Source organism: Mauremys reevesii, linkage group 10 (assembly GCF_016161935.1).
Source record: "Mauremys reevesii isolate NIE-2019 linkage group 10, ASM1616193v1, whole genome shotgun sequence".
Classification (NCBI taxonomy): Eukaryota; Metazoa; Chordata; order Testudines; family Geoemydidae; genus Mauremys; species Mauremys reevesii.
The window spans coordinates 17,459,842-17,486,502 of NC_052632.1; the positions used below are offsets into that span (position 1 = coordinate 17,459,842).

At 41.4% G+C, this 26,661-nt stretch overlaps 1 protein-coding gene across 5 annotated transcripts in view; it reads right to left on the minus strand.

The window, feature by feature from the left end:
- SH3GL3 (SH3 domain containing GRB2 like 3, endophilin A3) overlaps nt 1–26,661 on the minus strand; it is a 74,980-nt gene that overhangs the window by 11,842 nt on the left and 36,477 nt on the right. For 4 of the 5 annotated variants that reach the window (XM_039492863.1, XM_039492864.1, XM_039492868.1 and 1 more), the window contains 5 exons: nt 9,161–9,229; nt 7,767–7,839; nt 6,424–6,567; nt 3,284–3,417; nt 1,045–1,203 (listed from right to left, as the gene is read on the minus strand). In XM_039492863.1, coding sequence (XP_039348797.1) covers nt 1,045–1,203; nt 3,284–3,417; nt 6,424–6,567; nt 7,767–7,839; nt 9,161–9,229 — 579 coding nt within the window. The remainder of the gene's footprint in view (nt 1–1,044; nt 1,204–3,283; nt 3,418–6,423; nt 6,568–7,766; nt 7,840–9,160; nt 9,230–26,661) is intronic. The other variant, XM_039492865.1, reaches the window with a different exon arrangement.

A 26,661-nucleotide genomic window follows, 5' to 3' on the forward strand; every position in this document is an offset into this window, starting at 1 on the left:
AAATATTTTAAAAAATGGTAAAAATACCCACAACACAAACTGGCCAATCCAAGAATAGCACTCTGATAAAGTAGTATTTATTTTCTCTTCTCTCATTCTTTTTTTTCTTAAATACATGACATTTAGACAATGAGCTCCAATAAAGTGAAAAACAACATATCACACGCTCAGGCCTTTACTGGGTCTGATCAGGAGAATGTGTCTGGGTAGATTTGTTAAGATTAAATTATTGTTTGTGTTGAATATTTTATCTGTTTTTTCCTACTCAAAGTGTTTACTGAAAACTCTGCTAGAACCCTAATGAAGCAAAACATTGCCACACAATATACGTAATTTAAATACACAGAGTCAGATCCTCAGCTGGTGTAAACTGATGTAGCTCTACTGAAGTCAAGAGACCAACACCAGCTGAGGATCTGGCACAAAATTTTTTCATTTTACAAGACTTCACATATGCATTTCAATACATATATAGACATTCCTGCCAGTCCCTCCCACTATGGTTCAAACACTAACCTAAATGGCCACAGCTGCTGCACTAATTTAGACATAATTTCCTGATGTACCTGCATGCTAAGCAAACTCTGACCCTGAGTAAGGCCCAGATGAACAAATTTTGTGCAGGGGACATGCATAGGGATAGTGGGGACAGAATCCTCCCTTCCAAAACAGCAGCAAGATATTCAGTATGAGCTCAGCTACTCCATGACTGCTGTTACTGCTAGCTGTCTGTAGTAGTGCATGTATCCCTGCACATGGGCTTTGCCTAGTTGTGAGCATGGGGTCACGATCCTGCCAGTTTCCTCCCTCCCACAAACTTTCCACATTCACAGCCCCCGAGTGTGCTGCTCCATAGTGCAGGGTTCTGGAGTCCCCTTACATGGCTCTGCAGCACATCCCTTTCTAAGCCACAGATCCATAGCTGCTTCTCTGCTTTTTGGTCTTTGCACATCTGGGAAGGAGAGGAGATGATTTATCCTATCACACGTACAAACTCTCCCTTCTGTGCGCGCTGCAGGATTTGCAGCAGCACAACAGACTTACATCATTTTCTAAAAAGTTGAACATGCTTCTTTCTGCCAGCTCCTTTGACTCTTCAAATTTTTCAACTGCTTGTTTAACTTCTTCATCTGGGATCTTCCCTAAACGCTTCTTTTTATAGTCATAATCCAAACGACGGCCTTCTAGTTTCTTCAGATGATGCTAAATTAGAGAAAATGTTTCCCATGAGATCAAATGGAGACAAACCCAAACAAGCATGTTGTGATTGTATCATAACGAAAAACGTACTTACAATTATACTTATTCATATATGAAATTTAAAATTGTACAGACATCAAGAAGCACCATATGTGAACATTGAGAATTGGCTACCTAAATTTGCTATACAAGACATCCACCTCGTGAACTTTGCTAAACATGCAAAGGCTGCAGATTGTCTAAATTAGAAGCAGGATTCAGACTAAATGTGCTTTTCTTTTACAGTTTGGCAGTAATTCTGTTCTAGCAGTTGTATTATTTGTAGTGTGACAGCTAAAATTTAAAGGGCTATTTTCTTCTCCCATTGCAGGAGGAGAACTCCAACTAACCCCTTCGTTCCTGAATTCTTTGTCAGGTATTAATCTGACACTCCTAGATAAGCAAATTGCACAAAGCGTTCCTGCCCCCAAAAATCCTGCACTTGACAAAACTCTCAAAATGGAGTGAAAGCAACTGCACAAGGTGCTTATTAAAACATGATACATGTTTTTTTCTCTTTTAATCAATTCAGAACAATAACTGAGAATAGAGTCATCCAGCACATGAGAAATCTGCAGCCATTGAGAGATTACTGTCTCTCTGCTCTTTAATTTGGGCACAGGTTTCTAAATCCGTTTTTGTATAAGTAAATATAACTTCAATTTCTGTTTCATCAGGGTTTTAACTTTTTTATTACTCAAGTCTATAGGAATCTAGAGGCCCAGATTTAAACTGTGCCTGGCTTTCTGGACAGTTGTTTTATCATAAGAAAATGCAATGAAAAACATTCTTCTGAAGGCTAAAAATTCATTCCCCAGTGTCCTATTTTTTGCCACAATGGTTCATGTTATTTGTCGTGCTGCTCTTTGGTCTCATATGTGCCTCACTGTTGTTGACCTAAACAACCTATATAAGTAGTCTTATTTGACTCCTTTTTAGAGCTAACTCCAGCATGGGAGAGCCAGAGGCAGGCTACTCAGTAATAGAATAGAACAGGCAACTCAAAATCAACCAGAACTAAACTGAAATAATTGACACCCGCCATGCTAACAAAACTTAATGAAATGTTATATTAAAATAAGCAACAAAAAATATTAATATTCATTTTCTTTACTGTCTGTTAAGCATGCAGACTCACCCCTGCGGCGCCACCTGCTGGTCTCTCAGGGAATTAGCTCGATTTCCAGCCCGCAGCTCCCTCTGCGGGCCAGTGATCCGCCACAGCTTGGCCCTCCATGTCCCTCCCAGACTGGGGCCCATTTTCTCTGGGATGCTGCCCCCGGCAATACCCCAACAATCTCTGTGGGTCTCCCTTTCCCAGGGAGCCCCCACCCACTACCCCCATCTCGCCTCAGTCTGGGCTACTGCCAGTCCTTACCTAGCCCCCGCTCACTGGGGCAGACTGCAGCGTAAAAGCCACTCATCACAGGCAAGGGGGTTTGACCTGCTGCCTTCTTCTACCTCCCAGTACCTCTATGGGCCTGGAACCAGGCCCTGCAGCCTGGGGAGTCACCAGCCTGGAGCGCCCCTGCTCCTCTGGCTCTTCCCCAGCCCTGCTTCACTCCCAGGTACCTTCTTACTCCCCTGCAGCCAGGCCAGTCTCCCTCCACAGCTAGAGGAGAGACTCTGCTCAGCTTCTGGCTGCCCTGGCCTTCTTATATGTCCCAACTGCCCTGACTGGGGTGTGGCCCATGTGAAGCTCCTTTCCCAATCAGCTTGGGCTTTTTCTCCTAGTCCCTAGCCCTCTCCCAGGCTGGCTTCTATCCAGTCAGGGCTGGAGCGGGTAGCCACCCTGCTACACTGTCCTTTACTGTATTCAACTTTATTATATTGTAAATAGAGTAAAATAGGTGTGCCCATGAGCTGTATATCCTGACACTAGTTTTTAAGTAGATTTCACCACTGATTTCACAGGAGAGTGCTGCTTAAAATTTGATGGCAGAATGTACTGCATAAAAAGTTCCTGTGGATTAGGTTTCTAATGACTTTGTTTATTCATATATTTTCAATGTCATAGGGCTCACTTTTAACCTCAAAAACTCACCCCAATCTCTTTTAAGTCTTTGTCCTGTAATAACTGTAGAGGATCAATGAAGTTTTGCTTGACGTTAATATCGAGAGAGTCCTTCACCTCTGCCATCTGCTTCATGCTTTCACCAACATCCAGCAGTGCATTGCCTACAGGGAAGAACATGCTATTTATACACAGTAGATAGCACTTTATGTAAAAACACGAGACATTTTTAATTAGATAACTCTTAAAAATGTTGGCTGCAGGCCCTTTAAGATGTAGAATGCAGAATATAAGACTACACGCTTGCTCTCTTCTCCTAGAGTTTCCAGAACTAGAAAGAATTTTGTCCTAATGTTTTCCATCCTTCTCCACTACCTCTCCAAGAAAACTATTGTTGGCTTGCATTATTATCTCCACTCTTGGATTATTCAAAATGGGATACGCAGTTTCTTCTGTAGCTGCTTCTCCAGGTGGTAAGGCCCCAGAAATATCACAAGGCCAAAAGATACAGTATGTCACTTTAACATGACTAGTGTCACAGTCTAAGGGCAACTGCACATGGTCCCTCAAGGATCCCACTTAGGGTTTCGAGTTCCCACCTGTCACCTCTCTTGGGCAGAGACCCACTTCCCTCTCCCCAGGGCCGGCTCCAGGCACCAGCATTCCAAGCTGGTGCTTGGGGCGGCAATCTGCAAGGGGCGGCAGTCCCTGTTGTTTTGCTCCCAAGCAGCGCGCCAAATTGCCGCCGTGACCGGCGGGGGCAGTTCGTGTGCCCTTAGGGCGGCACGTGCATTTCCGCAGTGGCGGCAATTCGGCGGCAGCTTCTATGTTTAGCTGTCCGCGGCGGCTTCAGCTAAACATAGAAGCTGCCGCTGAATTGCCGCCGCTGCAGAAACGCACCTGCCGCCCTAAGGTCACACAGACTGCCCCCGCCGTCCATGGCGGCAATTCGGCGCGCTGCTTGGGGTGGCAAAAACTGTAGAGCCGGCCCTGCCTCTCCCTCCACTCTGGGGGACTGAAGGCTGCACAGCTCCCTGTCGTACACTGTGATACCCCCAGCAAGCCAGTCTGCCTAAAGGCCAGTGCCTGCACCTTGCTTTGTCTCGGAGGGCTACGAAAATTATATTGCTTGGTGTTACAAGTTACCACCCAGCTCTTTCTAAGCAAGCATATTTATTCTTAAGGTAAAAGCATTACAGAGACAACATTAAAAACAAGAAAAGTTCCTTTAACACATGCTAAAAACTTACCAATCAGCCTTATCGGGCCCTAGTAGACCAAAGCCTTTCCAACCCTCCCACAAGGGTTGGAGCCTCTCTGGGCACAGAAGGTGCTGTCCATTTGTTGGATCAGAAAGAAGGCCCAGAGTCAGTTCAAGTGCAGCCTTTTTATGCCAAAAATCTTTTCTTTGTTGGTCTCTGGAACACCCAGTATATACAAACATCCCCAGCAGGTGGTGCCTCTCTGGACATGTTTACAACTAAGGTTAGTCACTTAAATCACCCCCCACTGTTTTTAGTTCCTGGAGAAGCTAAGTGCCACTCTCCCCCCAGAATCGCATAGAATCCTTGGCCCACAGGGATACATAAGCCATTCACAACCTTAATACAATATGTTCCCCCAAAGATACTGTGTGAGGTCACAATAAGTGTCACAATTAGTACCTACAAATCTGAGAACGCTTGTTCTCAGGGCAACAGATGTGCAGACAGAACAACATGAAAACAGTAAGCGATCTTTTACGTTTTATAAGTTGGAAACCAAAATGGCTAAGTTGGGTTCAAAGTACCCCAAAACAGGAATATCTTTTAGCTCAAAAATGTAATTTTACAGTATCTCAGATTCATCACAATTACTTTTCATTTGTCCCAGGGTTTAGCCAAAGCTGCTATTGTTAAAAAAAAAATTAAATATGGATTAAAAAAATCTAAGCATGTTAGTAGTGTAGCTGATTATTTGTTAAGCACATAGAACATGCTCAAGTGTGCCCATGCAAAACATTTTGTTTGACATTTCTTTTCCCCTGGCCTTGGTTCCAATTTGTATCCCCATGGCACCTGCAAATGCACAAATATACACAGCTTGTGACTGGGATTGCACCACTCACTCATTCCTGAGAGAATAAACAAACCCCAAGAGAATAACGGTGTCCTCTACAACATGTCTCACAGCCTGGAAAGCTAAGCCTTATCTTGAGTCCTAGGTCTCCAGCGCCTATCTTGTTGTTGCTCTTTCTTCTTATGTGGTACTACAGATACAAACTTACATAACGTAATACCAGCTTCCCCCTCCACACTGCTTGGGCACCAGCAGGGAAGTGCACATGTGCACGGCAGAGACTTGCTACCTGCTCTCAGTTCCAGTGCCTAGCCCCAACCCAGCCTGGAGCAGCCATTACAAGGAAAGTCCTTCTAAGCCCCCGTAGCCCTAGCTTGGAATATGCTCAGTCACTCTCTACGGCATGTGCTGTCTGTTCACATGTAGAAACTGTGAGGGGATGGAGCATGCTCAGTCGCTCTGTGGGGATGGTACATGTGCAGACTTATCAGCCCTAGGTGCTGCCAGAGGCTTGAGCATGCTCAGCAGTTCTCTACTGAGCATGTGCAAATGGCAGTTTTTCAAAGCCTGATAACTTGGCCAAACGTAGGTTGGATTTTCCTGGGGATGGCAAGAGTCACAACCCTGAAACAAAGGCCACCACTCTGCCAAATTCCAGGTCCCTGCTCCAAAGCACGAGGGCCCTACAACATTTCACGGAAAAGGTTGCTATGATTTTTTAACATGGGCAGAACATATTTCCACCCAGCTTCGTCCTCAGAAATGACTGAACTGTTTTGTCTGAAATTTACCAAAATCAGCCGGAAGCAGATAGTCTGAAAAATTTCAGCCCAAACGGTTGAACTTTGGAAAAGTTACAAGCAACTGAACACAAAGTCTTATAACGGGAATTATCAGGCAACCTTGAGATAGGCCATACTACCAGCACCACCTATAATATGATGGAACAAAAAATGCTTCAAGGCATCATATATTGTATCTATCAATATCTAATCACTCTACATTAGGCATGTAGGCTTCCATCTTGTAAGCAATAATCACATATATATAAGCAGTGTTACTCCACATACAACATATGCTGAGCCATGCACAGGGGAGCTATACAAACTCACCAAACGTAGAATCCTCCCCAAGTTCTCTGCCATACCGTAGCATACAATCCCCTAATAGCCCTTCTGTCTGGGGATATCCTGTGGTTTTAACTTGTCCCCTGATCTTCGACATAGTGTTCAGCATTCCCAGCTTGGCTCTGTATGCTTAGAAGTATTATAAATCATATGAAAAAAGCATCCATTTATACCAATTACAGAAAATGATGCTAAGTTACTTTAAATTATTTGATAATTTCGGTGTCTATTGGTCTGTAGATTAATGAGCATTTTGTTGCGGGAATTCAATAATTAAAGTGTGAGTGATGTTTTCATATGGGTCATATGATACTGTTCCATTCCTTGATTGGATAAGCTTAGCTCTTATAGGTTTACGGTGCGAATACTTGCTCTGAAGAGTTCAATAATCATCTTCAGTCAATATATTCTAATATTTACTGTTCCCAGGAAGATTCCAACTAGTAAACTCCTTTACTAGAATTTTTACAGAAAGCAAACACAAAAGTTATATGAATGCCGCCAAAGGTAACTTCATGGTCTTAGTTCAGTTAACATGTACAGAACCACTTTCCCCCAGAGTATCTGCTCAGCTCCACTGGCCAAGAAACCGGGAATTAATTTTTTAGAACGGCTCTAATGTTGAATAATGCTGATTTCATTGATTTCTGTGCATGCAGTGTCAAAAGCAGACCATTATTTTTAAAGAGTTTTTCCCACTCCACTCTTAATTTTTGTCACACAATAGCCTCATAATACAATAATGGACTTGTGCTGGACATTCATGGGATTAACAACCATGGTCTCTGGCTTCATCTGGAGCCTCCCAGACAATCATTAAGCTTTGATAAGGCCTAATCCTACACTCCTTACTCAGGGAAATCCATTGAAATCTCCCTTTGGCCATGAGTCTCATAATGCACCCACCCTGGGTAGATATCTCACTGAAGTCATTGTATAAGGAATCCAGGATCAGCCTCTGTTCTAATGAAGACAATGGAGGTCTTTCCATTGAACTGACAGTGGATGAGTCTCTTAATGCCCTGTGTCTTGAGCACATTAAATCAAGCTAATGACCAGCATCAATGTCCCTCCTTTCTCTGTTCTCAAACTGAAATTTGAAAAATCCTGTAAATGAACATCTCAATGTCTGTTATGGAGACCTAGGAGTGCTCAGAAAAGGAGATGAGGTCATTGACAAAGGAAGAGAGAGAGACATCCTTACGTTTCACTGATATGTTTCATATTCCCTAAAAATATTAGCAGCCCACAGGGGTTCAGTATATCCCCTTGTTCAAGTTCAACTCACAGGCTAAGTATGACAGAGGAACTGTAGGAGTTCAGCTTACCGGGATTTGGCTGAAGATACTCTGTGGATTTTGACAGAAGCTCTGCTACAGCTTTGCTGGTGACATCAATTTTCTGGAAGAGGAATGTAACAGGACATTAAATACCACAATTCTTTATTGAGTCTTTATCCTCTGACTAGATACAACGTATTATTCTGGCAAATTAAGAAATTTTAATTAAAATCAGTACAAAACATTATCATTTTAATTTTTGTGGTGCCAAAGTTTAGATTATTGATGTTGAAAAGAAATGAAGTTGAGTGTAGTGTTGAGTAAGCCCAGTTGCCAGCTCTGAAGTGTTGAAAGATAATTAACCTGTCAGGGTTCGGAGTTATTCTTCATGAATAACACTTCTACATTTTTGAATCACAATTTCCTCCCCAGCCCTCGTCACTACTATATCAACCATCTACCTGGGAAGCAGATTCAGGAATTCCTACCTCCCAGTCCTATATTCTGTGTACTTCAGTGCATAAGCCTATATTGCATCTCCAGTCAATAGTACTTCAAATACTGTATGCTAATATCTCTTCTCTTTTCTATTCTATGACTCACACAGTGTTTTCTTCTTATAAAACAGATGATTATTTTGGAACCAAAGAAAACTGAAGCTTAAACATGTTTATGGATACAAAATAAGTGTGTTGAAAAAAAAACAAGTTATGCAGAACATTTTTCTTAATCCGCCAATAACAAAATCTCAGACAGAGTTATGGAGGAGGTGGGGTAGGGGGCTATTTGCCCTCTCCCCCCCCCAAAAAAATTGCAAGCTTCAGACAAGCACAGATTTTGCCCCTTCTCCTCCCCCCTCCTAGCTCCATTGGCCTGACTGGAGCTGCTCCCCAAATATAGAAACTAAACTATGCTCATGGAGAGGGGTCCGAAATATATGTAACAAATATATCTGACAAAGACCCAGAGTGAAGGACTGTGAACCAGAGAGCAGGAACAAAAAAAGGCTGAGAGTAACATTGTTCCAACTGCCATACTGCAGTGCTTACACAGTGGGCAATTCTTACGAGATTTTAAATTCTTGCAATTTTTTACACTTCTACCAAGATTATATCTGCAACACAAATACTTTACTGTTCACGCTAACAAATTAAATTCTTAGAGCCCAATGTTGTTCCTGATAAAGTCATAGACAAAACTTTCAGGGTCAAATTCTTCTCTCAGTGACAAGAGTGTGATTTCATTGAGTTCAATATTCTTGTGTTACTGTAAGAATTTGTCCCTTATGGACTTCAAGGAGGACAGGATTGGATCATATAATATCTATGGATTTTTTACATACTTATTTTTTGGATTATGTATTTTGTTTGTGCTAAGGAATGAATGAAAAAAATTATTTCATCAATGGTATAACCTTGAAAAGCTTATGTTGGCTCCCTTACCCTTTCCATCTCTTGAAAATCTTCATCTAGTTTTGTTCCTTCTGCTCCACTAATTTTTTCACTGAACAACTGCAAAAAACAAAATAAATACTTCAATTGTTACTTTATGAAAGAACCTGAGAGACAAAAGAAAGTTATTAGAGATTGGAAAACATGAGTCAAGCATCTGTAGTAAGTACAGGAGGAAAGAAACATTCCTTTCTCTTCAAGGGAAATACACTCTATATAAAGGGAGAAATGCCCAAGGGGGGGGGGGGGTTAGGAAATCACCAAAGTGATCTAGAAGAACAAGAAAGGATTTCTCATTCTTGAATCATTTGTACTCTAAGAAGCTACACTGTAGGTTTCAGATACAGAAATCTACTGGCTAGATCACATTTAAAAATTGGTGCAAATCCACAGTAATTCTTTCAAGTCAATGGTGTTATTACAGTTTAGAATGAGATTAGATTCTGGCCCTGGATTCCTGTAAGTGCATCCGTAAAACTCCCTTTAACACTAATGGGAGCTATGCATGCACACTCCAATCAGATAGCAGACTTAACAATGGTGCAGAGTAACATATTTGTACAATCCACTACCTTTTATGCTATTTAAGGGGATGTGGGGTGGGGGTGGAAAGCACACTGCCTTCAAAACTATGCATCTCATAGAAGCAACTTTAATTGCAGGATTCCAGCCAGCAACTTGAACCATTCTAAGATACCGGAAATGTCACCTCATCTTTTGTATGCAAGATACATCAGTCCATCAGTGTTAATTTTGTCTTCACACAAAAAAAAATATTGTCAAGAGACTGATGCTCCTAATTCACTTAGGTGCTTTAAAAAAATCCCATCTGACATCACACGCAAGTCATTGCTTCATGTAATTTAAGATCTCAGTACTATGTTACTAATGGGATAGAAAATCACAAAGGGCAAGATTCTTTGCTGGTGTAAACTGACATATCTGAGTGTCACTGTACTTTGGACAGTGTTTTAATACATCTTCCGAAAAAACAGTAAGTTTTTTTTTCACGTGAAATTTGCTCAAAGGTTTTTACCAGTTTAAAGTGAACTCTTTGTGCTCATTTGAAAACAGCAACAGTAAAATGTTAAAAACAGAGCACAATAAGAAGTCTATAAAATCAGGACTGGTGTGGAGAAAGTAAATAAGGAAGTGTTATTTACTCCTTCTCATAACACAAGAACTAGGGGTCATCAAATGAAATTAATCGGCAGCAGGTTTAAAACAAACAAAAGGAAGTATTTCTCCACACAATGCACAGTCAATCTGTGGAACTCTTTGCCAGAGGATGTTGTGAAGGCCAAACTATAACAGGGTTCAAAAAAGAACTAGATAAATTCATGGAGGATAGGGCCATCAATGGCTATTAGCCAGGATGGGCAGGGACGGTGTCCCTATCTTCTGTTTGCCAGAAGCTGGGAATAGGGCATGGATCACTTGATGATTATCTCTTCTGTTCATTCCCTCTGGGGCACATGCCATTGGCCACTGTTGGAAGACAGGATACTGGGCTAGATAGACCTTTGGTCTGTCCCAGTTTGGCCGTTCTTATGTGTTATATCTTCATTGCTATCAGATATACGCAGTGTAGTAACTCAGAGTGATGCCTCTTACACATGCATACGATAATCTATTTACATATTACCTTTTCAGGTTCAGTTTTGCTTTAATTTCTGAAGCAGAGCAAAACACTTCCCAGTGTTCTTTTGTACTGGTGCAGTTTGATCCCACTGATACAAGGATGGAAAATTTACAGTGACAATGAGTCACTGACTATGAGGGAATCAGCAGGCCTGCTGGACTGCCAGAGAGTAAAGAGAGCGATTAAGGAAGACCACGATGCTGCAGAAGAATTAAGTGATTTCTTTGCATCAATCTTCATCCAAGAGGGCATTGGAGGGATATTTATCCAACATCTACTATTTGCAGATAATAAAAGAGCAATTTTGCATTCAAAATTAGTTGTCTAAATTATATAAATTGAATCCACATATAAATAATAGATTTGCAGGCACAGTCACATACTTAAAACATCTAAATGACCTACTACATCATGCTCACAACTGATTCCAGGCACAAAAGAATTGGCCAGATTAAAAAAAAAAATCCAGCTGTACAGCTTCAAAGTGCTGTACAAACATCAACCAGTCAGGCAATTCCTGGCTCTGCTGCATACTTCCTGTGTAACCTTAGAAAAGTTGTACAGCTGCTCTGACCCTTAGCTTCATTAGCTGTATAATGGGGTTAAATACCTCATTACCTCACAGAGATGCTGCAAGGTTTATTCCTTTAATGCCTGTGAATTCCTTCAAGCCCCTCAGATGGAAGGTGCAATAGATGCGTTATTATTATTAAAATGTTACAATTACAATGAATTTCACATTGGCTCAGGATCAGTTTTACTACTCACACATTAAGAAACGTAAATTCTTCTGCTGCTTCTGCTCTGATCATACTGAAGTTAACAGTTGTAAGAGCGGCACTGCTAATCTGACAATGAAAAGTCACAGGATACCCAATGAATTATTGAGAATGGATGCACCATGGAAATGACTGGGGAGTTTTAGTTATATGACTATCTGACAAGCATCGTTTACATGTATTCAACACAATGGTTTGGATTTAAACAGGAACATGGTTGACTGTGGACCTGTGTAATTATAAGGCTACATATATTGGTTTTGATGAGTTGGCTAGTCAAGTGCAGAACCCACTACTACAATTTATATGGCCTGGGCACTGCAACCGTTTAGAATTATTTGTATGGGGCAAATCCTGACCCCTCCCTCAGATGCAGTGGAATCAGTGCAATTCTACTGCACAGTGCAGGGGCCAGCATTTGGAAGTCTAACTAACTGTATGAGACCATTGCAGGGCCTCCCTGCACATCCATCTTCAGTGGCGAAGCCCAAGCTGGAGCTATGGATTCACTGGCCATTCTGCTGGTGGAGCTAATGCAGTTTCAGACCTAAATAGGGCTGTAATCAGCTGTAATCTACTACACTGATGACTAGCGAGGAGCTCCGCAGTGTGGGAATGAGGGAAGATTCCTTCCTCTTAAACCTCTGTGGAACCCCCATGCACCAAATCTAGCTACTCACACTTGGTCAGGGAGGAAAGTGAATACAGCCTTTATTCACGTCCCACAATCATTCTCCTGTACTAGATGAGGGGAGCAGAGAAGGGTTCACTGCTTAGAACTTTTTTATTTTATTTTCTCTAATACAGTAGGCTGAAAATAATGACTGAAAAACTGTAATATTATAATATACAAATTCCACAAGCTAGCAAGAGCCCTCTTGAGTAGGACACCGTACATGCTTGTACACTAGGGCCTGGCTGAAATCAGTGGCTGCATTAGAGCACAGAGTTGAGCCCAATTACACTACTGCAATAAAACTCTTTTTACCATCTCTGTTACTGTTCTGATTAGTTCTTATTCATAATTACATACTACTGCAAGCTACCAAGTCACAGTTTATTAACAGAGCCAGTATTATGTCTTGCATACAAGGGGATAGTTTCTGCATGAAGAAATACTGTACTTCCATATGCATAAACACATCTTGGCTCCAATCACTTCCCAGACCATCCTGTTCTTTTTCATATTGAAACATTAAATACAACGTAGCAGACACACAAGCTAAAAGCCTTTCTCTGGAATGTGCCTGACTGACAGATGTGGAGAAAATATTCAACTGGGATTTGAAAAGAAACAAAACATTGTCATGCTTTAGCTAACTCCATATGCACAATTAATGTTGAAAATATAAAAGACATTTCTGTATTACAGCTTCATGAAGCACTGTACACATCCATCTTCTAAAGAATTTACACCTCCAACATCCTCTGGCTTTTGCTGCGTGGAAAAATACTCTTCCATAAACTAAAAGATACACAGGGCTCAATTCTGATCTCGTTCCAGTTTTACATAAGTGTAATTTTACCAATTTCATTAGAATTCTGATATACGTGGTCTAAACGAAATCAGAATCAGGCCCAGAGTATAATGGTCATTGATAGTTTGAAATAAGATCTACAGCTAACTAGCTATTTGCAGTCAACAGGACTCATCTTCCAGCTAGCTTTTTAAATAGATTAGTTTCCTTTCAACATTTTCAACATTCAACCAGAGCTATCTAAGGAATCAGAATCCATGTTGCACGAGCAGGTGCAATTACTTTTCCACCATCATATATATTGCAATATGAATTTTAGAAAACCTTGTCTTGCAAAAATTATTTATAATATCAGATGTACCAAGTAATCACAATATCAAAGCATGCTCCTTCTTCCAACTCTGCTAATGGAGGTTACAGAGCATTAGAAATTTCCAAAACAAAACAAAAAATTCTTATTTACATCTTCCGGTAATGCTGCTTTGTCCCTTCAGTGCTAACTACTGTGCTATGATGTACCACTGTTTGCTCTTCCTTCTTCCTAGCCCTTGTATTGCACATAGGTTGGTTGATATAGTGGAAGAATAGGGTAATTGTTACTGGAGACACTCTAGATTTATAATGGTGTAACTGAGCAGACTATCCCCTAGCAACCAACTGAATCTTCAATACAATTTGCCTTAAAAAGGTGTAACTTAGAATGTACTTAGGGAGCCAAAGGGGCAGATCCTCAATGGAGCTGTGACAATTTACACCAGTTAAGGGTCTGCCTGACCAAGAATATCTAGTCTGGTGGAAAGTTGGCCCATGCATTATTGAGATCATTGTCAGAAGCATCCACTAATTTTGGGTGCCCAACTTAAGACAACTAAAGCCTGATTTCCAGCGCTCCATGGAATTTCTGAGTGCTCCGCACCTCTACAAAAATCAGGCTGTAGGTGTCTCAAACCGAGTGTCCAGAATTAATGTATCTGAAAATAAGAACCTAAATAAAAGGCTCCTATTTATGTAAGCCGGTTGTGTGGTACTTTGCTGCAGAAGTTCCAGCAGAGGGTGTGGAAACAAACAAACAAAGCCAAACTTCAGAGCTCCACTAACTAGGGCTATGCACTTCTTGTGCGTCTAAAATTCCCAACAAATACAGGTTTAGGCCCCCAGTTTACACTAGCTGATGCAAAGGAATAAACAGAACCAGGACGTTTTAAAGGAATCTCTATGGCAGGGATGGTGGAACAATTTTTATAGTGGGAGTGCTGAAAGCAGAAACGATGTATTTAGTTGTTATTACTACTTCAAAGCCAGGGTGTGCTGCCGCACCCACCCGTCATCCCTGCTTTATGGGGGAAAACAAAAACAGGGGAATAATTATCTGCAAATGAAAATGGGCAAAATATGCAGAAAGATTTTCAAGATTGTGAGAATCAATTATAAACAGTGGAGATCAAAAGAGTCAAACCAAAAATGTGCCAGCATTTGAGGGTGTTCTTTTAATTAACCTAAATCTCCAACACCGAAGAATCTATATTATTCCAGTGCTATGAAGAAAACCAACAGCCTGCTTTGTAGAGGTTAAGCACCAAAATACAGTGAAACCTCTTCAGTGCTGAAGTTGCTGCAATAACATGTACCTTCAAACAAAAACAGGGCTACCATGCTTTGATTTGTTTGAAAGAGGATAGATTTATTCTGCTCTGCATGACAGCTCTCTCTCTCTCTCATTCTCTCTTCAAAATAGAGGGTCTGCTGCAATGTGTGTATCTGTTTTAGTCCTGCAAGGTACTGAGTCCTCTGATCTTTACCCAGTAAAGCATTTAATCATGTGCTTAAGTGCTTTAATGGATCAAGATCAGAGTGTTCAGCTCCTTGCAGGACCAAGCCCACAATGGGCATCACCTGTATATTGAATACTTTGGGGCATCTTCTCCCACTAAACACTTGGCCAACTATAGTACTAACTCTGACTAGCCTGTATGGGAGTAGCCCACATTATTTCTCCACAAGGAAGTAGAACCTTTTGTTTAAAAAAAACACTGAACAAGTAATTGAATTGGGTCCATTCATATGTACAGATCTATTTTCTGTTCCCCTGTTCCTATCTTGTGTTTTATGCTGCTTGTCATTGCAAAATTAACAAACACACCAAACCAAATTTGTTCTTATTTCTAAATTTGCTGGTTTCGCCACACCTCTTTAAAACATGTGCTTCAGAGCAGTGGAAATTTGTTTTTGAAATCCAGGTGCTTTAAGCTTCTTCACGTGGAAAACTATTTTTTAAAATATCCTGTGCTGTCATCAAGTTTCTCCAAATATTTGCTTTCCGTGTCAAGCTTTGTGTTATATGTTTTTTTTTCAGAAATCTCTGATTTATGACTGTCTGTAACTTTGTGGAGGCAGAATTATAAGGTGCTAAAAAAAAATCTCTTTTTTCCTCATGAGGGGTAAAATATTTCTGATACAAACCAATGCTTTATGCATGAATATTTAAGGGACTAGTGTGTCATTTTATATCAAAACTTTTTCAGTTTTTTTTTTTAAATACTAAAGCATATAAAGAACTATGTCGGCTTCTTGGACAATATGTTCAGAGGTAAATTTTCATAAGGATACATGAGGATATAGGCAAAGAATTATTAAATATAATCGGATGGTTATATTATGCATGGTTCTTCTTGTAATTTACTAAGGCTCAATTCTACATACTACAAAGGGAGGGTCAGTAAGACTAAGCTCTAAAAATATACCCTGCACATCAAAGGTCCCTTAGATTCCCACAAGGGACCTGATCCTATTACCACTGAAATGAAAATTTTAGGCATATATACATGCACAGGGACCCTACAAACAGGGCCGGCTCCAGGCTCAGCATAGCGAACAGGTGCTTGGGGCAGCCAATTCAAAGGGGCAGTACTCTGTCCAGTACCAGGGCGGCATGTCCAGTTCTTCGGTGGAAATTCGGCGGCGGGTCCCTCAGTCCCTCTCTTCCTCTTTGAGCTGCAGCCGAATTGCCACCGAAGAGGAAGAGAGGGAGGACCCGCCGCCAAACTGCCGCAGAAGAAGCGGCGCGGTTGAGCTGCCGCTGAAGTGCCACCACTTTTTTTTTTTGCCTCTTGGGGTGGCAGAAAAGCTGGAGCCAGCCCTGCCTACAAAGACTGAGGCAGCTGCCAGCTATTCCACCACCCGACCAATTCGGCCGGGGCCGGCCCGGGCCCAGCGAGAATCTCTTCCTAGAATCTCTTCCTTTTTTTTTTTTTTTTTTTTTTGGCGGCGGCGGCGCTCGGGGGGCGCGCGCGGGCCGGGCGGCGCTTCTGGCTTCGGCAGCACCAGGGTGGGCGGCGGGGGGCCACCGCCGACGAAGAGCTGTGAAGGACCCCCCCGCAAGCCCCCAAGAAGCCCACGAGCACCGCCCAGTGAGTACAAGCCCCACATGTTTTTTACATTTTTTTTTTGTCATCCCTGTCGGGGCCCCGTCAAAACTGTTTGAATTGGGCCCCGCACTTCCTAAAGCCGGCCCTGGACTGAGGCAGCTGCCACAGCAATACTGTATTTCTGTTTGAGAATGTAGAAAGAGCAGCTTGTGCCCCAAGGTATTCATTGCTGCATTTCAGTGGATCTACCTGCAAACCCTGATCCATAGCCCACTGAAGTTAAGATCCTATTTAAAGAATAATGAGGGCCTCAGTTCCCAAGATATCAAGCATGCCCCACCTCCCCCCAGACCCCTGCAAGAAACAGAGCAGGGAGTATTGGATTTATTTCCTATCTGTGCTTCAGTCTGTCTACCTACCCTTTATAAATGCTTCCTATCTTAATTCAATATTTCTAATGTGAACAGTCTACAGTAATACAAGAGAGATCAAAAAAGGTCAGAGGTAAATTTAGGCCCAGAAGATGGGTGTACAGTAATGAGCCTTATGAGGAGGAACAGTGGAAAAATCTATTTGCAATGTGACTGGTCTCCACTTGCCTCAGGAGCAGGGATCCAAGGCTGTCCCCATGTGCATGTTTCCTGCATAGTGATATTGTGTGAGCTACTACTACGCCACTGTTTGCCTAAAACATTTTTACTGGTAATGGGTTGCATATGGATCCACATAAATCATTATTATTAAACCTACATTATAACAAGGAGCAAATCTTTCACAGCTAAGCATGATCCAAAACCTATGGCAGTCCAGCCAGGCAATCAGCTGAGACCAACTAGAGTCAATTCTACAGTTGCCAGCATCAATAAGGGTGGACTCAGTCCAACAAAAAAACCCATATGCTAGTGCGGGGGGTGGGGGGGAAATCGGATCTTGGAATGCTAGGTCTGTAGCTACCAAGTTCAATCAATGAACAGCTTACAGCTGTTGAGCTGCAGGAGCACAGTCCTGGCAGAAAGTCAGAACTGGCAGTTAGGTTTTATTTAGAAAGGAAGCCCAAATTGTGTGAGCAGTCCATGCTGGACTGACAAAGTCTCTACATGTGCCTTTAAATACATGGAGCTCAGGGCCAAATTCTTTTTTGCAAACCAGACGTATCTATGTAAACTCTCGCAACATAATCACGGGCCATTACCATGACATTTGTTATTCAGCAAAACTCCCTAATGAAGTCAATGGGGAGTTCTGCTTCCAAACCAATGGCATGATAAGACCTCTATTAAAGTCCCAATCCTACTCACACAAGGAGCCCACTGATTTCAATTCCCGAAGTAGAGTCCTATTTTTCTACTACATTTTCAGGAGATCTTCCCACTCACTTCAGCGTGACTCCTTGTAACTACTACTCCTGGGGGAATTCTCCAGCAAAAAATGAAAAATTCTGTGCATAATATTTTTAATTCTGAATATCTTATTTGTCATAACAACACAATATAATCATGCCAGTGTCAATTATTTTGGTAATTTATTTCAAAATACCTGTTGGCAAGTATGTCTATAACAATAAAGGCAAGAAAAAAGGTTCAGGAAATGTTTTTTGATGAATACATTCCTTACTAGGCATATTAATACAGAATGTTGAGTAATAATTCATTTAAACCACTATATAGAAATGCATTTCTTGTACTCCTCAGAAGCAGAACAACAGCTTGGGAGAGTCAGGAGTAATGCAGGAGCTGAGGGAAAGGGAAGTAATTGTCGGGAAGAAGCCTGGGAGCGAACCTGTACGGTTGTTGGGTGTGGGCGGGAGAAGTATGGAACAGGTTATTTTGGGAGGTGGGGTGGAGGATTGTTAAGAAGCTGGGGAGCCTTGCCCATGCAGACTCTCGCTGACCCCAGCCTCTCTCATTTAGTCATTTCCAGCAGCTCCCAGGCCAATGGGAGCTGCTGGAAGCGGTGTGGGCTGAGGGGCTTTCCCTCCACAAGCAGCAGAACAAGTTTGGGAACCACTGGTTTGGATCAATCACTTACTCCCAAGAACAGTCCCACTGAAGACAATGTAAGTAAAGCTTGCGCAATTTAGACCTTTGGGAATTACGCTAACTTCTCCTCTTCTAAGGCCTGGTCTACAGTAGGGGGTGGGGTCAATGTAAGATACGCAACTTCAGCTACGGGAATAGCGTAGCTGAAGTCGAAGTATCTTATTTCGACTTACCTCCCGTCCTCATGGCGCGGGATCTACGGCCGCAGCTCCCCCTGTCAACTCCGCTACCGCCACTCGCCCTGGTGGAGTTCCGGAGTCAACCAGAGCGTGTTCGGGGATCAATATATCAAGTCTAGATGAGACGCGAAATATCGATCCCCGATAAACCGATCACTACCTGCGGGTAGTGTAGACATACCCTTCGATATTCCCTTTCAGATGCCATTCTCTTGAATTCTTAACATATTTCAGAATATTTTATCTTCACCGTGCATGAAGGTACAGTTGGTTTAGCAATTCATATGGAATTCTCAGAGCCCTGGGTATATCATAAGAGGAATACCATGCCCTGATCAGTAAATTCTACTTCTGATATTCCCTGCTCAACTTCTGAGTTCCATTCTGAGCTCTGCATTCTGAATGGGAAGTATTAATAGAAGAGAAGGTATTCTGAATATGAATAACAATGCTTCCAATTTATGAAGGCAGATCTTGAAGTACTTTACAAACATTAACTGAAGTTTCCCAATAATGTAAGTATTAATGCCACTTGTTTACAGAAGTGAAAACCTAGGCAGAAAGAGTTTAGCTGGTCTGCCAGTAAAGAGTAGATCTGGAATTAGAACCCAAGAATCTTGACTCCCAGTTCCCTGGGAGTTCCATGCTTCCTCTCATATGCTATTCTGTTTATGTACTTTTATGCAGTGTAAATAAAATCTAAGTTATATTTATTAGGAAAAAAGTACTGACAGTGCAATAACTGACAGTGACAAAATCAATTACAAGAATTCCAGATTTTAATCAGGAAACAAGATTAAAACACACGCAGTGTATGCATAGTACAGTCTGTTGAAAAACTGAAATTGAAAATGATGTTATACTTGTTTTCCATGATTAAACTAATCTGGCCAGATGTTTCCTCTGTCATCTGGATTTTCAGATTTGGAATTATAACACTTTTATTAAGATCTGAGATCTGCAAAATGATGATGGTTTACAGTGCTATGTAATCACAGATTTTAAATAATTCCAGACTTCCAAATTGTTCTATTTTCTAAATAATTGCAGACATGTACACATTTTGAGAAACTTTCTTTAGTCTGGTTCTCATGGCTGCAGTTCTTAGAAATACAGGCCTTACCTGTGACTAATTAGAATGAAACTGTCAAACATGACATCTACAAGTGAAACTTACAAAATGTAGCAGAAATTCATTGTTTGTCCTAGAAGCACAATTCCAACAACAGAGGAAACTAGGCATGCAACTCCCATAAAAAATACTGGAAGCTGTACTGAAAAATATTACCCTGTGCATAAATAGCACTGAGGTGAAACCAGAAATTGCAAGTACACAATATTTAAAGAAGTCATGACTATGGCATAAAAATGAGAACTGCAAAAATAACCTAGTGAGAAGGAGGAAGAGAGAAAGTAAGCAGCTATAATAGGACACTTTGCATTGGAATGCATGCAACTACTTAGGAGCCATATAATTTTTGTTAGACTGTTTTTGTTTTGTTTTTTTTTAAATATTTTCCACTTCTGTATCTTTGAGAGTTGAAACAGCTAACTCTGTAATTCCTCAGAGACTTACTGCTAGGTGCAGGAGTGAAAAGGAGAAATATCAGAACATCTAAACTCCTTGTCTATCTTAACACTTTGCAGATATGTCCACCTAAATCACATTGATTTTATAATATCTTTTAAACTGCCAAAAATTAACAATCATTTTAAAAGTGACTAACTGAAACATCAATCCCTGTTATTTGATAGCCACTATTAAACAATTAATGAAACCACAAAATGAGCATGAGCTTTCCACACCCAGTGCAAAAGGAAGGTGTTCTTGAATGGAATCCAAAGAATAACTATATATGTGTTCCTGTCATTAGTGCAGGCACCAACACAGAAAATTGAATTATTTTTTTTTTAAATCTGAGGGGGGAAGAAAAATGGCAAAACATCAACTGTAATTATGAAAAGGTATTTTAAACCAATACAAGATTGAAATCCCAAAATAATTCAGAGAATAACCTTTGAACTTAATGTTCACCTGTGAAGCACAGCTGTGGAATTAAACTAATGACAAGTAATGGGAAGAAGAGTTGTAAGGACATCACAGTGGAAAACACATTGTGCGTAAGTTGCATGCTAAGACCACTCAGTTTATGAAGGATCGTTTTACACCAGCAGTGTTGCACTTTCACTAGTGTAGCTCACTTCACTAGCCCTGAACAAAATAAACTATCCTGGTAAAAGCACAACTTTGCCAATATAACTACAACTACACTCCATCAGGAGATCTTTAATGACCCTGTAACCGTGCCTCAGTGGGCCACAACTGAGGATGCCAAACTCAGGACAAACTGCTGAGAAATAGGGCAGATACACCCCAAGACTTGTGGCTAATCCCCCATAGTATATACCAAACTAGCAACAAAAGTAAAAACTTCTCTTTCACCACACTGGCTAACAAGAAGTCAGAAAAGCAGTTTCCTCCAGCATTCCACTCCTTGTATTACCACCAAAAACATTGGATTTAAAAGTAGCGAGTGGTTCTTTACAACCAGTCTCATCAAATAAAAGGTTCTTCTGATCCCAAAGGACCAGCCGCACACCCAGGTCAATATATAACTTAGATCTTACCCAAAAATCATGCCGATGCCAATCCTTCAGTATCTAAAATTTAAAGGTTTAATTAAAGAAAGAAAGAAAGAAAAAGATAAAATTGGTTAAAGAAATCAAATACATATAGTAATGGCAAAGTTCTTGGTTCAGGCTTGTAGCAGTGATGGAATAAACTGCTGGCTTATATCAAGTTTCTGGTTGCTTGCAAATCATTGGAAAGTCCTCAGTCCATTGGTTAGAATACTCCCATTAGTATAGTCCATAATCCAGAGGCTGGAGCAGGATAGAGGCTGGTGCAGGGGTTTTCAGAGCCTTTTATATCTTCTGCCATGTGGAGGGAACCCCATTGTCTTAAACAAACACCTCAGCACAGCTAGTGAAAAATTACAGGTAAAATATGGGAGTTTGGAGTCACATGTCCATGCCCAATTTCGCTCAGTCATTGCAGGAAGCCATTACCTATATTCCAGACAGCACGTTTACAGGACAGTCCACTCAGTGTAGGTGGGCGCCTCCCATGGTCCATTGTGAGTTAATGTCCTTTTGGTGGGCCACTCAATTTAAATAGTCCCTCCAAGATGTGCTGGCTAAATACCTTGTTAGTTAGCCCAGGAGCAAACATTTGAAATACAGGTATAGTGCCAATACTTGTAACTTCAAATACAAAAATGATACACACAAACAGATAGCATAATCATAACCAGAAAATCATAACCTTTTAATAGACATCTTACATGCCACATTTTGTACAAGATATGTTGCAAATATATAACAGTGGTTGCAACAATCATCTGTAGCGGGGGAGGGCAAACTATGGCCCATGGGCTGGATCCAGCCCTTCAGGGCTTTCAGTCCGGCCTGCGGGATAGCCAGCCCCATGGAGCGGTGGTGCTAAGGCAGGCTCCCTGCCTGCCCCGGCCCCGCACCACTCCTGGAAGCAGCCAGCACCATGTCTCTGCGGCCCCTGGGGAGAGGTGAGCAGAGGGCTCCGTGCACTGCCCTTGCAGCTCCCATTGGCCAGGAACGGGAACCGCGGCCAATGGGCGCTTCGGGGGTTGTATCCAGAGGTGAGGGCAGCGCGTGGTGGAATCGCCTGCCCCACCCCACCCCTAGGAGCCACTGCCAGACATGCTGGCCACTTCTGGGAGTGGTGTGGGGCCAGGGAAGGCAGGGAGCCTGCCTTAGCCCCACTGCCACCCTGGAGCCACTCGAGGTAAGCAGTACAGGGCCAGAGCCCACACCCTGAACCCCTCCTGCACCACGCACTGCAACCCCTGCCCTGAGCCCCCAGCCGCATCCTTCCTGCATCTCAACCCCCTGGCCTGAGCCCCCTCCCACACTCCGCACCCCCTCCTGCACCCCAACCCCCTACCATACCCTGCACCCTTCCTGCACAGCACACCCCCTCCCACGCCCCCTTCCACACCCCAACCCCAGCCCTACATTCATGGCCCTGCATACAATTTCCCCACCCAGATGTGGCCCTCAGGCCAAAACGTTCATCCACCCCGATCTATATGGTCATATTTTAAATCAGATAACATCACAGACCTAAAAATCAAAAAGGATGCTATGCCTAGCAAGGGACGTAAAAGGCAATAAGGCTTTCTAAATACATTCGGAGGAAGAAGAAGATGAAGGAAAGTGCAGGTTCTCTACTTAGCAGTGAAGGAGAGCTAATAACTGATAACATCAAGAAAGCTGAAGGGTTTAGTGCCTATTTTGCTTCAGTCTTCACTAAAAATGTTAATGGTGATACTCAACACTATTAATATTAAAGAGAAGGGGGGAAGGAAAACATACCAAAACAGGGAAAGAACAAGTTAAAGAATATTTAGATAAGTTAGATGTATTCAAGTTGGCAGGGCCTGATGAAATCCATCTTAAGGTTCTTAAGATATTAGCTCAACCAATCTTGGAACTGTTAACAATTATCTTTGAGAACTCATAGAGGATGAGCTCCCAGAGGACTGGAGAAGGGCAAGCATAGCACCTAATCTTTAAAAAGGGGAATTATAGACCAGTTAGCCTAACTTCGATACCTGGCTGGAAAGATACTGCAACAAATTATTAAACAATCAATTTGTAAGCACCTGGAGGATAATAGGGTTATAAGGAATAGCCAGCATGGATTTGTCGAAAATAAATCATGCCAACCAACCTAATTTCCATCTTTGATAGGGTTACTGGCTTAGTGGATGTGGAGGGAAGCAGGGGACATGATAGATCTTGATTTTAGTAAGGCTTTTGACAACGTCCCACATGACATTATCACAAGCAAACTAGGGAAATGTGCTCTAGATGAAATTACTATAAAAGGTAAGTGAGTAACTGGTTGCAAGACCATTCTCCAAGAGTAGTTATTAATGGCTCACTGTCAAATTAAGAAGCTATATCTAGTGGTGACTTACAGGGGTCAGTCCTGGGTCTGGTACTATTCAATATCTTCATTATTACTTGGATAATGGATAGGAGTGACACCAAGCTAGGAGTGATTGCAAGCACTTTGGAAGTAGGATTAGAATTCAAAACGATTTCAACAAATTGAAGAATTGGTCTGAAATCAATAAGATGAAATAAAATAAAGACAAGTGGAAAGTACTTCACTTAGGAAGGAAAAAAAATCAAAATGCACAACTACAAATAGGGAATAACTGGCTAGGTAGTAGTATTGCTAAAAACAATCTGGAGGTTATAGTGGATCACAAATTGAAGGAGAGTCAACAATGAGATGCAGTTGTGAAAAAGTGACTATCATTCTGGGGTGTATTAACAGAAGTGTCATATATAAGACATGGAAGGTCACTATCCTGCTCTATTTGGCACTGATGAGGCCTCAGCTGGAGTACTGTGTCCAATTTTCAGCTTTAGGAAAGATGTGGACAAATTGGAGAGAATCCAAAGGAGAGCAACAAAAATTACAAAAGGTTTAGAAAACCTGACCTTTGAGGAAAGGTTAAAAAGGTTTAAAAAGTTGGACACGTTTCGTAGAAGTAAGACAAGAAGTAAGACTAGGGGTGACCTGATAACAGTCTTCAAAGAACTATATAAATTCATGGAGGATAGGTCCATCAATGGCTATTAGCCAGAATGGGCAGGGATGGATCACGAGTAACTTTTTATCCACACAAATAGTCCTACTGACATCAATGGAACCACTCACCTGAGTAAAGTTACAACTCAAGCCCATTGCCATACATCTTGTAAAGAATCATACAAACTTACATTATCTTTTAAAATAAAATTAATAAATAATAATAAATAATAAAGCATGAAGGGTTGTAATATGTGTGCTTATAAAAGCTGCAATTACATTTTTCTTCTTATTCAGTACTGATTAGCCAAGTAAATACAACAGTCTCTCACTTGTTCTGACAAGGAGAACCATGAAAAATTAGCAGAAACATAAGGACAATGCACTACAAAATATTCGTTGTTCATTAATTCTTACAAATTCTTCATTTTAGCTCTTTACATATAAATCCCTCATAATGCACTAATAAAAATGCCCTGTAAAAAAACTGACATCTTAGAAATAAATAAGAGACCCTATTGCGGCATAGTGTGATTAAATGTGTGGGGAAAGACTGCCACTTTTCATGTGAGCCACCAGGAGTAAGGATTAGTGAGATTCTGCTCTAGTTTGAAAATGAAATAATCAAACAAAGGGGAAGGAGACGAAAACAAAACAAAGTGGTAAGAAAAAGGAAGACTGGAAGTTACTCAACCTCAATATGTATATTTATGAAGTGACTCAATAAATTGGTGTTGGACTATTGAGCATTTCACCTCTTCATAGCTCACTAGTTCAAATGTGAGCTAGGAGAGGCCGTAATTGAATACATTATCCGTTGGCCGTTTTGTTCACTATGGGAAATAAGCTGGAGGCCTCAGGAAAGAAGCTAAGTATTTCACTAGCAGGGAGACTGACCTACTTTCTTGCACCTAAAGTTGGTCTCTCTGAAAAATGAGATTGAGACACATTGGCAGGGCAGTGTAGGAAGACTGCTTTGCTATTACTTTTGTTACATAAGGAGAGGATTGCTGTGCTAGACTGTGAATCTGGTATCTTTCACAAACACTAATTTCACTTAGGGTACGTCCAGACTACCCGCCGTATCGGCAGGTAGCGATCGATTTTTCGGGGATCGATATATCGCATCTCATGTAGACTCGATATATTGATCCCCGAACGCACTCTTGTCAACTCCGGAACTACACCGGAGCGAGCGGCGGTAGCGGAGTCGACACGGGGCGCCACGGACATCGATCCCGTGCCGTGAGGACCCGAGGTAAATCGATCTAAGATACTTCGACTTCAGCTACGCTGTTCACGTAGCTGAACTTGCGTATCTTAGATCTATACTCCCCCCTAGTGTAGACCAGCCCTTAGTAATTTGAACATATATACAGTTTGCAAGCAATATATTGGCAAACATGATCACCATTTGCTTTGTTTCAAACATGTATGAAATCAATAGGAGTTATGTGCCTACTGGGATTTTCAAAAACATCTAGGAGCCTATCTGCATCTTTAAGCACCTAAATACCTTTAAAATCTGGCCCAGAGAAACATATTAGAAACGTGTACACAAATAACAGTTCCAGGGTAACAGATATCTATTTTATTTCCGATTCCAGCCATAAGCACCTAGCATAGGCTTAATTAGCTTCTACCATTGCACCATATTTTTTTCAAACAGCATTTTCTTCCAGACACTGTTGTTTCTGCACAGAAAAGTCCTTAAGACCTTAAAGCAGAACAGATTTTGTTTACAAAAAAGGAGTGCGTAAGTACATAGGCCCAGTCTTGAAAGGTATTTAGGCTCCTTACTTTCACTGATTTCAGTGAGCCTAAATACCTTTGAGGATCTGGGTCTAAATGTGTCTTTATTTAAATAATCTTATTCACACACACACATCACCACACCATCTGGATGAATGAAAAATGAATGGAATGAGAGCAAAAGAGAAACATAATCATTTGCGCTGTCCAGTGTAGGCAGTTTGAACAACCATCTCCCTGCCTGGTTCCAAACGATCATGAAGAAAACCACTCCAGAAATGATCCATAGTCACACCAATGCTTGACCACAAAGATATGTGGACAAACGTACATTTGTACCCACTATTTCATTTGTAAACTATGTTATGTGTCGAGGTCTACAAAAGAGCATCTAACATACTTCAAATAGCCTCAAAATTTTGAACACAGGACCTGAGAACAACACCTAACTTTTTTCCAGCAGGATAAATCTCACATTTAAAACTATAGTACAGTATGGAAGCTGATAAATATTTTCAAAAAGGTAGGGATTTGTACTGCATCTATCACAATGAGGTCTTGGTCTATGACTAAGGCTCCTACAGTCTACAGCAATAATAATTATAAATGGATAA